This window comes from Nannobrachium achirus (genome assembly GCF_963921795.1).
Source record: "Nannobrachium achirus genome assembly, chromosome: 3".
In the NCBI taxonomy this organism is placed as follows: Eukaryota; Metazoa; Chordata; class Actinopteri; order Myctophiformes; family Myctophidae; genus Nannobrachium; species Nannobrachium achirus.
This window is the reverse complement of record NC_137812.1, coordinates 1,904,438-1,919,719: the sequence shown is the minus strand read 5'-3', so window position 1 is coordinate 1,919,719 and position 15,282 is coordinate 1,904,438. Positions and strand designations below refer to the sequence as shown.

The 15,282-nt window shown below is 43.8% G+C and overlaps 1 protein-coding gene across 1 annotated transcript in view; it reads left to right on the top strand.

Moving 5' to 3' along the window:
* Positions 1–14,890, top strand: part of LOC308281582 (protein NLRC3-like) — a gene marked incomplete at both ends in the record, with an annotated part of 55,968 nt that extends 41,078 nt beyond the window's left edge. Inside the window, 3 exons of the mRNA XM_080721808.1 lie at positions 2,788–2,838; positions 3,165–3,263; positions 14,537–14,890. Of these exons, the coding sequence (XP_080577934.1) occupies positions 2,788–2,838; positions 3,165–3,263; positions 14,537–14,890 (504 nt within the window). The remainder of the gene's footprint in view (positions 1–2,787; positions 2,839–3,164; positions 3,264–14,536) is intronic.
* Positions 14,891–15,282: the final 392 nt, after the last annotated feature.

Below are 15,282 nucleotides of genomic sequence, written 5' to 3'. Positions count from 1 at the left end.
GAGGTGGTGGGCTGACATCCACTGTGAGATGTCGGCCAGACATGCGGCAAATGTGTTCTTCCACCTGGGTGGCAGAAGGGGGAAAGACAAAAACAGTTGAGTGTCATCAGCATAGCAGTGATAGGATAGATTGTGAGCAGAGATGACAGCACTAAGGGATTTAGTGTACAGGGAGAAACGGAGAGGGCCAAGTACGGATTCCTGGGGGACTCCGCTTTGGAGGGTTCGGGGGGATGAAAGCAAACCTTTCCATGAGACCTGGTAGGAGGAGAACCACTTTAGTGCCGTCCCGGTGATGCCTAGGTCAGCAAGGCTATCCAGGAGCAGCAGGTGATTCACTGTGTCGATTGCCGCTGATAGATCCAGAAGAATCTAACAGTACTTCATAATGGAATGCCCATATATGGAGGCCACTTCGGCTAACAGAATCCATATATGGCTAAGACAGATGGCCAAGACAGCCCCTATCTTTGTGGCTGGTTCTACAGACAGGGATCTCCATGTATGGGCATAAATGTGATTGTATGTATGATGTCAGATGTCATAGATGTCATAGGACTTTCACGTAACGGATAACTAAACTGAATAAGCATGGTTGGGGTCTCACAGCATATTTCCATATACAGTACATGGATCTCCATATATGGGTACCAGGGGTCTCCATATATGGGTACCAGGGGTGGGTAGATAGATAGATAGATAGATAGATAGATAGATAGATAGATAGATAGATAGATAGATAGATACCTTTATTATCCCAAGGGGAAAAAATCAGTTGCCCAGAGGCAGCACAGCAGTATAAGGTTATAAATTAAGAAAAACGATAAAGAAAATTAAAAAAACAAGAACAGAATACAGTAAAGAGCAAGGTACGTCAAGAAAGGGAATGAATAATATATATATATATATATATATTAGGGGTGCAAGGATACACAAAATTCATGGTTCATGGTATCGGTTCGATATTTTGGTGTCACGGTTCGATACTTTTTCGATACAAAAAATAAACAGAAATGTCCTTGATTTATAAATGTATTTTTATAACTATGTATTTTTTTGGTTTTAATTTTGAACAATACGGTACCCAACCTCTAGGGTAGTGGTTCTCTAAGTGGGCTCTGCGGACTCCTAGGGGTCCTTGAGGGGGTTCCAGGGGAATGTGGATGTGGAGTGGTATTGTATTGTATTGTTCAATACAGGGTCATTCGTTTCGATATTTCTCGGTTCGATTAGATTTTCGATATTCGGTTCGATATGTTGCACCCTTGTGTCCTTATCAATATAGTACAGTGCCCCCAAATCAAAGTGACCATAACAGTCAATGCTAGTTAGTGCAACAAGTATCTCACCATCATGTCAAACACAAGCAAAAATAGTCAACACTACTAACACAAGCTAATAGTGCAGAGTGTCCAAAGGTCAGTGCGATATAAAAACAAGTAGAAAAAAGAAAGAAACAAGAGAGGGTGACCAGCAAGACGCACAAGAGCACCCTCCCTGGAAGGTCCTTCAGTGCAACCAAAGTTCCAGTAAGAATGGCTACCGTCGTCCTAGGTTAGGAAGGTTGTCCTCTTCAATCGACCGCTGTGTGTCTCGTTGTACAGCTTGAGAGCAGCCGGTACAAAAGACTTTCCTAGTCTCTCGCATCTCCGTCCTGGGTAGGCAAAACGGTCATTTCCTATCTTACTCCAGTAACTGAAGATCTCAAGATGGAGGGGGTGGGAGGAGTTCTTCAAGATGGAGTCTAGCTTCTTAGCCGTTCGCAGTCTGGCTACTTCCTCCACCCCCTGCAAAGAGGACCCAACGACAGAGCCCGCATTCTTCACCAGTCTGTTTAGGTTAAAGGTGTCACCCGCTCTGTTGTTGCCGCCCCAGTAGTTTATTCCAAAAAAGAGGACACTTGCCATGACAGACTGGTAGAACATCTGTAGCATCCTATTGCACACACCAAACGATCTCAGTCTTCTCAGGAAGAACAGCCTGCTTTTCCCCTTGCTGTGAATCGCCTCTGCGTTGTCCGACCAGTCCAGTGAACTGTTCAGGTGCACTCCTAGGAATTTGTAGTTGTCCACAAACTCCACCGGTGCTTGGCACCGGTGGAACTCTCTTGGAATTGCGGAAGTCCACGCGTTGAGCCTGAGGTGGTTGGCCTCGCTCCACTGCACAAAGTCCCTAACCACACCATCATGCTCAGCTGTGTTATCACCCGACCACAGTGTCATCTGAGAACTTCTGCAGATGACAGGTCTTGCAGTTGAAGTGGAAGTCCGATATATAGAGAGTGAACAGGAAAGTTGAGAGCACAGTGCCCTGAGGGTTACCCGCATTGCTTACCAGCACATCAGACCGACAACTTTGCAGCCTCATGTACTGTGGTCTTCCTGAAAGGTAGTCTATGATCCATGCCACCAAGCCCTTGTCCACCCCCATCAGCGCAAGCTTCTCCACAAGCAGAGGAGGTTGGATAGTGTTGAAAGCACTGGAGAAGTCAAAAAACATGATTCTGACGGTCCAGCCCAGATCTTCCAGGTGGGTGAATGCCTTGTGGAGCATGTAGGTGATGGCGTCATCGACCCCAATGTCAGCCTGGTAGGCAAACTGAAGGGGGTCCAGGTGTACACTGACCGCCGGTCTCAGTTGGTTCAGTACCAGCCGTTCAAAGGCCTTCATGACTTGTGATGTCAGGGCAACTGGTCTGTAATCATTGAGGACTGAAGGACGGTTCTTCTTAGGCACCGGCACAATGCAGGAGGACTTCCACAGTTGTGGTACCCTCCCCATCCTCAGGGAGAGATTGAAGAGATGCGTGAGGGGGACAGCGAGCTGCTCTCAGCAACTGTAAGCACCTTAGAGTTGATGTTATCGGGTCCCGCAGCTTTCCTGGTGTTGATTTGTGCGAGTTGGCGCCTCACTTGCTCGATGGTGAGTGTCAGCGGAGATACAGGTGCAGGAGAAGGTACAGGGTGGCTACCATTTCTCCTGCTAGCAGTAGACCCAGCAGCTGCTTGTCGAACACTAACAGGAGCTCCGTCAAACCGATTGAAAAAAGGTTAATCTCGTTTGCCAGCTCCCCCGTGCCTGACACAGTTGAGTTAGCAAAGCCGTACCCTGTGATCTTTCTGAAACCACCCCACACTTGTCTAGTGTTGTTCTCCTGCAAACAGTTCTCTAACCTGAGCTTTGACTACTTTAAGCTCCTCCACCACCACCCTCACGCCCTCCGAGTCTCCTGCCATGAACAGATCCTTTTTCTTCTTAAGGAGGTGAATGATTTATTTTGTCATTCACGGTTTGCTGTTAGAGAAGCAGCGAACCTTCTTAGTAGGAACGCACACCTTCTCGCAAAAACGGATATAGTCAGTGATGACCTGATGAAGGCTATCTAAATCATCTCCGTGTCCACTGAAAAATTAGTCCCAGTCTGTCATCTGAAATTCGAACCTAAGTCTCTCTTCCACCTCCTCTGACCAACACAGAACATCCCTGGTGATAGGGGGCACTCTCTTCACAACAGGAAGATAACAAGGCACCAACTTCACCATAGAATGGTCAGAGCCGCATACTGGGGGGAGTGAGACACATCTGTATGCATTCCTAACATTAGCATACAGTAGACCAAGGGTGTTCTCACCTCTAGTTCTACATGTGACATACTGGGAGAAATCAGACAGGACATTAGAGACCTTCACCTGGTTGAAGTCACCGTTCAACAGAATAAGGGAACTGGGATAGTGAGTTTGGAAGCTGGCCACAGTGGAAAAAATACTGTCACTTGCTGACGCTGCACTGCCACTTGGTGGACAGTACACGGTCATGTGGGAGATAAAACGGTCTCAAAACGACCCCCAGTAGTTGGGTTACATATCACCTTTTTCACTGTGGCATGCTCTTCCCTGCACCAGTCTTTGTTAATGTAGAAAAGAATGCCCCCTGCCCTTTTTAATTTCCCATTATTTTTCACTATCTCTCGATCTGCTCTTAGTGAAGCCCTCTGCAGAGAGTGAACTATCTGGGCATAAACTGTGCAGCCATGATTCCGTTAAACAGATGATGTTGGCGTTTTTGTACTCACTCTGTGATAAAATAAGAGTGACCAATTCGTCGGCCTTGTTCTGGTCCCATCACACAGATGGGACGTATTGCCGTGTAGAAGCAGTGAGGTTTTTATTTATCCACTGTGCATGCTTTTCACCTCTGTGGATCCCACTGCTTTCCCGCCTTATTTTAATCCTTAGAAAGGGGATAATGTCTTTAGTGGGCAAGGAATATTGATCCTTGCACAAGAGAAGCCTCTCTCTACTGTACTGTAGTATGGCACCTCCGAGCATCGCAGATTGCCCGTACGGACGTCCGTGCGTAAAAGCTGCCATGACCTGCTCCCGCGGCGACAATGAACGTGCCCTTGATTCCCCGCCCGACACGCCGTCACGGCTCGTATCCAAAGACCCGCACCGATCGACTCAAGGCAACGTGATCCGTGTATCAGCCCGGCTCACGTCTTTAAAAGAAAAGAAAAAAACACACGGCTCCGTATGCACGTCCACGCGTAAAAATAGGCCTATTGGTCCTCTCCAGCTCCCACGGCACTGATGATCGTGTCCTTAATTCTCCGGGCCATTCCAGCCCGACACGCCGCCACAGCGCTTATCCAAAGCCCCGTACCGATCGACTCAAGGCACCGTGAACCGTGTATCGGCTCAAGTCTTTAAAAGAAAAACAAAAAAACAAAAAAAGAAGGCCTGAAATCGTTTGTTCTCATCTCCGACCCACCGGTCAGAAAGAAACAGTGGAAAAAACACGGATTAAACACTAAAAACTGAAAAAAGAAAAAAAAACGAAGACCACCAAAACACATGCCTAGTCTAGCCAATGTTAAGGGTCACACAGAAGAAAAAAGAAAACGGAAAAAAGAGAGAAAGAAGGAAAATACTGCGGAGCTACAACCAAACGATCTTCCCGCAATAGTCCAGGCGTTTCGGGCAATATTTTGATGGAATCGTGCACTTTATGAAAGAAGCATGAAATTTGGCACACAGTTAGAACATGCCAAATGGAAAATGTTTGGCTATAGGGGCATCGCAGATTTGTCTTGGGAAACTTGTGGGAGCCAATTAAACTTGGGCTCTCATAGACTTTACTATAGAGTAAAATAATACAAAAAATAAATATGCTTTAAGTAGCATGTGAGGGGTCAAACTAGGTGTTTTTCGGGATTCTGAATCCAATGCAAACATTTGTTTTGCAGGAAAAACATTCCTTGGGCTAAAAACGGACTGGCGGCCCTTTCTCGGAAAGGAATGTTTTTCGTGCAAAACAAATGCTTGCATTGGATTCAGAATCCCGAAAAACACCTAGTTTGACCCCTCACATGCTACTTAAAGCATATTTCTTTTTTGTATTATTTTACTCTATAGTAAAGTCTATGAGAGCAACTTTGATTGGCTCCCACAAGTTTCCCAAGACAAATCTGCGATGCCCCTATAGCCAAAAATGTTCCATATGGCACGTTCTAACTGTGTGCCAAATTTCATGTTTCTTTCATAAAGTGCACGATTTTTGCCTGAAACGCTCCCACTACAAGGGGCGACCAACTAGGACGATGGGTCTCCATGTATGGGTAACAGGTCTGATATAAATATCACTGGCCAGATGGCCAAGACATGGCGAGGTCACTTAGGTGTCTTACTGCTACTTATGTAGTGTCATTTGCCAAAAATAACAGATCATTTGCCAAAAATAACGGATCTACAAGCTAACAACGTGTTGAAAATAGCAGACAAGTGGTGAAACTGGTCTTTTGGGCACGTAGGACGTATCACCCTTAAGGCAGTCTGCCAGACATAGCAGCCCAAACCAGTCGTCACTTTAACTGGCAGTTGGGGTAAAAGCAGTCCCCAGACTCCCCACAACAAAATCAGGATGCAACTCAAACAGCACTGAGTCGGCTCAACGAAATTCACAATGCTCTGCCTAGCGACTCGCTTGCTTTAGCTCGCTCGGCGGGACCTCGTGGCTCAAGTTCGCTTCAGACGCCGTGCCTCTCGTGGCCTAAAACTATAGTTAACTAGAAAAGAAAATTTCTAAGAAATTTTAAGTGTGCCTGCAGCTCGCTAAGTCTGTGCAACCTTGTGTAGCGGTTGGTGTTAGCATTAGCGTTATTAACATTAGCATTTTTTTGCATAAACGTTAACATTATTGTTCTTCAGATGACACCACCCACATGTCTGTACGACAAATGGTTCACGAGAAAACGGGTCACTTCCTGTTTGGTGAGGGGCACTTCCTGTTTGGCGAAATAGGCCCCAATTAAGTTTAAGGACTCTTAATCTTGTCAGGAAGTCAGCCATTTCGACTAATTAGTGGCGTTTTGGCGCATTTTTGGCCGTTATCACGGGTCGCACTTTAACGACAGTTTTGTGAGAAAAAAAAAGTTTTTTGAGGAAAAAAAAAATTTGAGAAAAAAAAAATTGAGAAAAAAAAATTTGAGAAAAAAAAAATTTGAGAAAAAAAAAATTTTGAGAAAAAAAAATTTTGAGAAAAAAAAATTTTGAGAAAAAAAAATTGAGAAAAAAAAATTTTTGAGAAAAAAAAATGTTTGAGAAAAAAAATGTTGAGAAAAAAAATTTTTGAGAAGAAAAAAAAATTGAGAAAAAAAAAAATTTGAGAAAAAAATTTTTTTGAGAAAAAAAAATTTTTGAGAAAAAAAAAATTTGAGAAAAAAAAAATTTGAGAAAAAAAATTTGAGAAAAAAAAAATTTGAGAAAAAAAAATGTTTTGAGAAAAAAAAATTTTGAGAAAAAAAATTTTTTGAGAAAAAAAAATGTTGAGAAAAAACATTTTGAGAAAAAAAAAATTTTGAGAAAAAAAAATTTTTGAGAAAAAAAAATTTTTGTTAAAAAAAATTGAGAAAAAAAATTTTTGAGAAAAAAAAATTTTTGAGAAAAAAAAAATTGAGAAAAAAAAAATTGAGAAAAAAAAAATTTTGAGAAAAAAAAATTTTGAGAAAAAAAATTTGAGAAAAAAAATTTTTTGAGAAAAAAAAAATTATGACACCAGCCGCAAGTCTGTACGACAAACGGTTCATGAGTTATAGAGGCACTTCCTGTTACAGAGGGGGCGGGGCTTAATCAATTACAGCTCATCCCTATTGGCCGGAAAAAGACCAAAGTTGTGTGTGCATTTTAAAGTTTAAATCACGTTGCTAGGCAAAAGTATGGCAGAGTTATGTGGCGCCAAAGTTTCGTTTTTTTTCGGAGTCCCCCATTCTAAGTCAATGGGGTTTTTTGGCGTCGTTTTTTGCGAATTACATCGCAATCGTATCGCGGATCGGAAAGAAAAGTAATAGCACACCATTCCCGGCCGAGCCGCACGTTTTGATGTGTATATTGCGGGGGTGGCGTAAATCGTGCGGCAGTTATTACGTGCCGAAATTTCCCCCATTCTAAGTGAATGGGGTTTTTTGGCGTCGTTTTTTGCGAATTACGTCGCAATGGTAACGCGGATCGGAAAGAAAAGTAATAGCACCCCATTCCCGGCCGAGCCGCACGTTTTGATGTATATATTGCGGGGGTGGTGTAAATCGTGCGGCAGTTATTACGCGCCGAAATTTGCCAGAACATGACTTACTGACTGACTTACTTAAGTATGGCGGATTACAATAAGTGTTTTGCCATTGCATTGCATGGCAGGCACACTTAACTAGCCCTTACCCGTTCAAAGATATGAGCTCCAAAATGATATGCAGTGTGTGGGTTATGGGATGTGCACTGTGCACACAGTATATGAGGGATGGAAAGTAACTTTAACTGGTGCTTGCATGATGTAGGAGCATCAATGTAAGAAACCCGTTTCGTTTAATGGCTACAGAGATACTGTCCCCCCCCCCCAACCCCCAGCCCACCCGCCCGCCCACCCGCCTGCACACACACCCGCCTGCCTGCACACACACACACACACACACACACACACACACACACACACACACACACACACACACACACACACACACACAGAGCTGGTTAAACATGTTGCCTCAAGCTAGATGCAGAATAGATGTGCCTCATGCTAGATGCAGAATAGATAGTAGATACACCATAAAAATGCTAATATACAGCATACGATTTGTGAAAGTGACAAACGGGCTTCACAGTTATGTCAGGTGTGTTCATACGCTTATGGTGATGCGATTTCAGATCAATTGCTCCAGCCACTGAGGAGAAACGCTGTGACAGACAGACACTCACTCACTCACTCACTCACTCACTCACTCACTCAGACATTCGCAAAATTATAGTAGGCCTATAGATAGGTTGGCAGAATAATCTTGGCACAAGCAGGATTCAATCCCAGGAGTGGGATGTCTTCTTATTAGAACTGGCTTAAAGAGAGTATGTAGTAGGGATGTTTTCTTATTAGAGCTGACTTAAAGGGAGTATGTGGTAGGGATGTCTTATTAGAACTGGCTTAAAGGGATACATATTAGGGATGTCTTTGAGCCCACACTGTTTCATAGGAACAGTATTTCTAGTTCATTCTGATCTTCTATTTAACATGTAATTACAGACTTGTTGGCTGTAACATCACTCAGACAGGATATGAAGTCCTGGCCTCAGCTCTCAGCTCTACTACGTCCCATCTAAGACTCCTGGACTTGAACTTCAACATCTCTGGACTCAAGACTCTCAAGTGAGTAGAGTGTTGGTGCAGTTATTCCCTCTCTTCATTTTCATTTCATATAAAAGTAGAGGATCAGGGCTATACAAACTGATGTGTAGTTGTGATAGAAAAAAAAATGAGCTTTGATTTGGGGGGAATTTGTACTTTTAATTTTAGTATTTAAATTCATCCTCAGAAATGAATGATCCTTCATCTCTTGTCTAAAACACAAACATCTGTTTTAAACACATGTGTTTTACGACAATGTGGTTCTTTCCTTAATGTCTCACCAGCCACATTTACCAGAATGCTTTGTATTTGAATATGTGAAGCACAATAACAATAAAATAACTAACTTTATGACATCACGCTCTGGCTTTACTGTGATGTCACACTAACTGAATCATGTTTATGAGTACCCTGATGTCATCTATATCAAGCCCATATCTAACAGGACTAAATATGGAAATGCCTATATATGAAGACTCACACAGCACTTAATATGAACTATGAAGAGAGAAGCACCCAGGCCAAGCGGCAGGCAGACAGACAGCACCGCTCACATATCAGGGGGCGAGGTCGCTTGTCGCCCTGAGGCGTCTTACTAATATTAATAGTGTAGTGGAGATGTTGTGTTAGAGAGTTAGACATTGATTCATTGTTGTTCTACTTCCTACAGAGTGAATCATGTAGGAGAAGAGTGGCTTAATCCTCAGCTCATTACCAGACGTGAGTATCTGTCTGTCTGTCTGTCTGTTTGTCTGTAAGCCTAGTAATATGTCTGTCTGTCTGTCTGTCTGTCTGTCTGTCTGTCTGTCTGTCTGTCTGTCTGTCTGTCTGTCTGACCGGGGTACCCCAGGGCTCTATCCTTGGCCCCCTCTACACCAAATCTGGGGGGGGGGTAGTTGTGTCGTAAAAAAAAGGCTGCGTTGGTCAAGCAATGTACAATTACCAATAAAAAGAAGGATGTTGTTGAGGATGAACTTCCAAAATAAAACCTGTGTTGACTAATGATGATAAACATGTTAAAACAGGGTGTCTTATTTTTATTTTTTTATTTTGATATCCTGCTTTAGAAAGTAGAATGTACTGCGACTTCCTCACCCTCCTCTCTCATTCACTTCACTCACAGCTGGCAGCTAACGGCAAGCATTTATCGGCCTTCAGCGCACAACGCTGCTGAATGTGTCGCTCGTTAAGATCATTTGCTCCAGCTGTTGGCATTGGACGAAAGCAGAGCCTCTGAGTCTGCGACGGTTTTGGTTGACAAAGCTAACAACAAATGTACGCTATAGAACGGTTTTCCCTGGTTACAATGTGGAATACAAGCTTCCTCTCAGCAGTGGTGTAATGGTTGTTGAACGTGGTTCCACAGCATATGGCCAGAAATGTTTTCACGTGCACGGCACGGATGTGCACGTTAGAACGTGTGTCCCCCTGAAACCCCTCGATTCCTGAGCCAAGTAAATGGTAACCCTAAATGTCTACTTTCCATATCAGCTTTACAAGTGAGTGTGCAAATGCATCCTCACAGCTCACATAGACGATTACGCTAAGCCCACTGTTCTCAAAGTAAGGAATCCCCAGGGGATCCACGAAATAATGCACAGATTATTTTTTATTATTATTATTACCATTATTATTATTGTTTCATTATTATCACATCCCATCATAATCAAGGGCTTTGGAGACAGACTCCAGTCACTTTCAAATTAGTGTACTGCAGAGGGCAGGTGTGTTTGTTTGTGTCCAGCTGATACTCATAGACATTTGTTAATATTATATGCATCAAGGCAATTCACCCTTTGTCAAGTCCTGCCCGTTGTCCCGCCCCTCTTCACATCCATTGGTTGCTGTATCTTGGTGGGACACTCGGTGGGACACTCCATCCACAACCATTTTAATTCAGTTGCTTCGTATTGTTATTCTTTGTTCATTTCTAATTTCAAACTTGGTTTCAGTAAAATGGAGCTACTAAGTGGCAGTATAGTGAATCAGCATGTTTTAAAATGTATTTATTTCTCCAAACATAATGTTTTAGCAAATTCAAAATAGAAAAAGCAGAACAAGGGCAGGAAAAGGCAGATAGAGCCTGCTGGTTGGTCAGTCAGGAACCAATCAGAAGGCTAACACAGGGTGAATTATGCGCATTGATGTTTCTGCACTGTCAAATAGGCCAAAATCTAATCTAAGATTAGTGAGACTCATTCAATTGACCACCAGTGAGTCCTGGGACTCACTCACTTCATTGAAAACAACATCATTGACAACAACATTGAAAACAACATCAATACAGTGGTTCTCACAGTGGGGACAGTGGTCCTTGAAGGAGTTCCAGGGGGTCCCCAGCTAAATGATACATAGTTAGGAACCAAATAGAAACGTATGGGTCTCTAACTCTTGAGTGTACAAATGGAACCAAATGGACCCATTCCGTTTGTACACTAGTCTTTTAACATTGATTTTATAATATAAATTGGGGTCCCAGTGATACATTTGTCATTAAGTGGCGGTCAGTAGGCCAGTGCATGTCAAACTGGGGGTCCTTGAAATTAAAACGCTTGAGAATCACTGCTAGATAGCTATATATTATATGCTTAGGTAGCCTACAAGTAATTTCAGCAGTGGGAATATATATATATTTTTTTGCTGGATGGTAGATAAATAAAAATCTGTAATCGTTTTTCTATGATCTCATCAGAGAATTAATGTTAATATCTTGCTCAATATTGAGTGTATAGATTTGTACGGATTGACTCAAGTGTAGTTTGGTTTTTGTTTATGTCCCATGTAAATATCCCATAATGATTAAAGATTACTCCCACACAAGAAAGGAGACCACACCAGTGTAAGTCCGTTTTTCTCTTAGTTGTATTAAAAGAATAGTTCAGAGTTCAACGTACAGTACAGCAATTCACCCATAGTGCCTTCTCTAATAATAGACAGTTGACATGGTGTTTTATATGATCAAGACAATAGGATGGGTCGCATCATAAGTCATTGTGTAGAGTCCCATCCCAAGGATATGATAACACGTGTATCAGGTGTCAGTGGATAGAATACAACAGAGTTGTTGACTGATGGTGTAATCTGGTTGTTGACAGCTCCTGTCGTCAACCCATAAGGATAAAGATTGTTTACTTAAAGATGGTTTACCAGTGAAATATCAGACACTTGTCCAGTGTCAAGGCTGTTTGAATAACAATGTTAGAATAACAGGGTTTGTTTTGGAACACAGAGTGGCAAACAGCACAATTAACTCTTACTGTGCCGATCCTGAACTAGTTCAGCTTTATTTCTGCCTTTTTATCGTTCGGGGTGCCGATCCCGAACTAGTCCGGCTTTTTATATAAAATTTAAAAAAACATCCAGAGGCCTTACCGAAGCACCGGGCAAAATTTTCGAGCCGGCCGCCGGCCGCGATCTGTTCACATCGGCCCGCGAGAGCGTTGTGCCGCCGATATTTGCCGTCCACTCCAATGCAATCCAGGATCTTTAGAGCTCATTTTCTCTGTTCCATGCATATGTGTGCAAGGTTTAATCACAGCTAAATCGCCGAAGATAGGGCTTCTAAAATGCTTGGTAGCCAATAGCTAACTTCAAGCTAACTTCATCCTGTTCCTGTTCATGACACAAAGGAAAGTGTTCAGGCGCGTCATGGCTGCGCACGGCTTGTGCATATACAGCGTATGTCTATGGTGGATTCTCTGGCCATTGGGCACCCTCTAGTGGAGATTCCTGGCACTGGATGAGTTAATAGATGATCTGTTATGTACAGTAGTTTGACCTTTAAACAAAATTGGTACAAAATATTGTATTAATATTATATTAATAATATTATAACCAAACTTTTCCAACACCCCCCCCCCACACACACACACACACACACACACACACACACTCCCCCCAAAATGAATGTGGTACCAATGCAATCTGCATTTAACTGAGTTAGAATCACTAATAAAGCTCTACAAGCTCACACTGTGTCACAGTGCAACATGTTGTGAGCTTGTAGAGATTGTAGAGACGTTGTGACATTCTAGATGAGCAATGTGTTGTAGATCTGCTATTTTAGACAAACATTTGGTGTAGAGGGAAAACTGAACAGACCAAGTATAGAGCCCTGGGAGACACTGGTCGATGAAGGGTTAAACAGGGAAAGAGTTCTTTATAGAAATAAAGGGTTATTTAAAGAACTGGTTGTGTGTGTGTGTGTGTGTGTGTGTGTGTGTGTGTGTGTGTGTGTGTGTGTGTGTGTGTGTGTGTGTGTGTGTGTGTGTGTGTGTGTGTGTGTGTGTGTGTGTCAGTTGGTGATGATATTTTTTTTTTCTCATCAGATTTCCATCGTCTCACACTGGACAGAAACACAGCACACAGAGAACTCTCTCTGTCTGAGAACAACAGAGAGGTGAAACGGGTGGAGGGAGGGGTTCAGTATCCTGTTCATCCTGTCAGGTTTGATCAATGGGTCCAGGTTCTGTGTACAGAGGGTCTGACTGGACGCTCTTACTGGGAGGTGGAGTGGAGTGGAAGGGTTAGGATAGCAGTGAGTTATAGAAGAATCAAAAGGAAAGGAAGAGGTCATGACTCTCTGCTTGGACGGAATGAAAACTCCTGGAGTCTGGACTGTAATGGTGGTCTCATTGGTAACAACAGTTACACTGTCAGACACAATAACAGGGAGACTGTCCTTCCTGTCCGTCTCTACTCCAACAGAGCAGCAGTGGATCACAGGGGTCAGGATGTCTACAGAGCAGCAGTGTATGTGGACTGTACGGCTGGGACTCTGTCCTTCTACACAGTGTCCTCTGAAACACTGACACACCTGTACACTTACGAGACCACCTTCACTGAACCTCTATATGCTGGGTTCTATGTTTGGAGGGACTCTGCTATGTCTCTGTGTAAGAAGTAAGTAGAATGGAGGGAGCACTCACATGCACACACGGAAACGGACACACACACACAGCCACGCACACACACACACACACACACACACACACACACACACACACACACACACACACACACACACACACACACACACACACATGCGAGCACACTCACGCACGCACGCACGCACACACACACACACACACACACACACACACACACACACACACACACACACAGCCACACACACACATGCGAGCACACTCACGCACGCACGCACGCACACACACACACACACACACACACACACACACACACACACACACACACACACACACACACACACACACACACACACTGTGTCTCTGCCTTTGTATCTCTCTCTCTGTCTATCACACTCTGTCTGTCTCTTTCTCTCCCACGCACATGCACACCCACAGGCACGTGCACGCGCACACACACACACACACACACACACACACACACACACACACACACACACACACACACACACACACACCAAAGTTGTGTGATAATTAATTATGTATTTATTTCTTCATAAACAGGATGTCAGTTGGAGCAACTTTCCTTCAGACAGGAGTAGAACTCCTAGAAGCAGAAGACTCACCAGAGAGACCAGAAGATTCACCACAACCAGAACCTGAAACTGAACCACAACCTGAACCAGAACCAGAAGACTCACCAGGAGTGGAACTCCTAGAAGCAGAAGACTCTCCACAACCAGAACCACAACCTGAACCACAACCTGAACCACAACCAGAACCACAACCTGAACCACAACCTGAACCAGAACCACAACCAGAACCACAACCAGAACCACAACCTGAACCACAACCAGAACCAGAACCTGAACCAGAACCACAACCAGAACCACAACCAGAACCACAACCTGAACCACAACCTGAACCAGAACCAGAAGACTCACCAGGAGTGGAACTCCTAGAAGCAGAAGACTCTCCACAACCAGAACCACAACCTGAACCACAACCTGAACCACAACCAGAACCACAACCTGAACCACAACCTGAACCACAACCAGAACCACAACCTGAACCAGAACCACAACCAGAACCACAACCTGAACCAGAACCACAACCTGAACCACAACCTGAACCACAACCTGAACCACAACCTGAACCAGAACCACAACCAGAACCACAACCAGAACCACAACCAGAACCACAACCTGAACCACAACCAGAACCACAACCTGAACTACAACCTGAACCACAACCTGAACCACAACCAGAACCACAACCAGAACCACAACCTGAACCACAACCAGAACCACAACCTGAACCACAACCTGAACCACAACTAGAACCACAACCTGAACCACAACAACCAGAAGCAGAAGACTCACCAGAAGAACCAGAAGCAGAAGACTCACCAGAAGAACCAGAAGCAGAAGACTCACCAGAAGAACCAGAAGCAGAATACTCACCACAACCAGAACCACAACCAGAACCAGAACCAGAAGACTCACCAGTAGTAGAACTCCTAGAAGCAGAAGACTCACCACAACCACAACCTGAACCAGAACCAGAACCACAACCTGAACCAGAACCAGAACCACAACCTGAACCAGAACCACAACCTGAAGACTCACCACCAGAGAGACCTGAAACAGAACCAGAACCAGAGAGACCAGAACCACAACCAGAAGACAGACCAGAGAGACCAGAGGAGACAAACCTAACAAGGTAGTCCTGA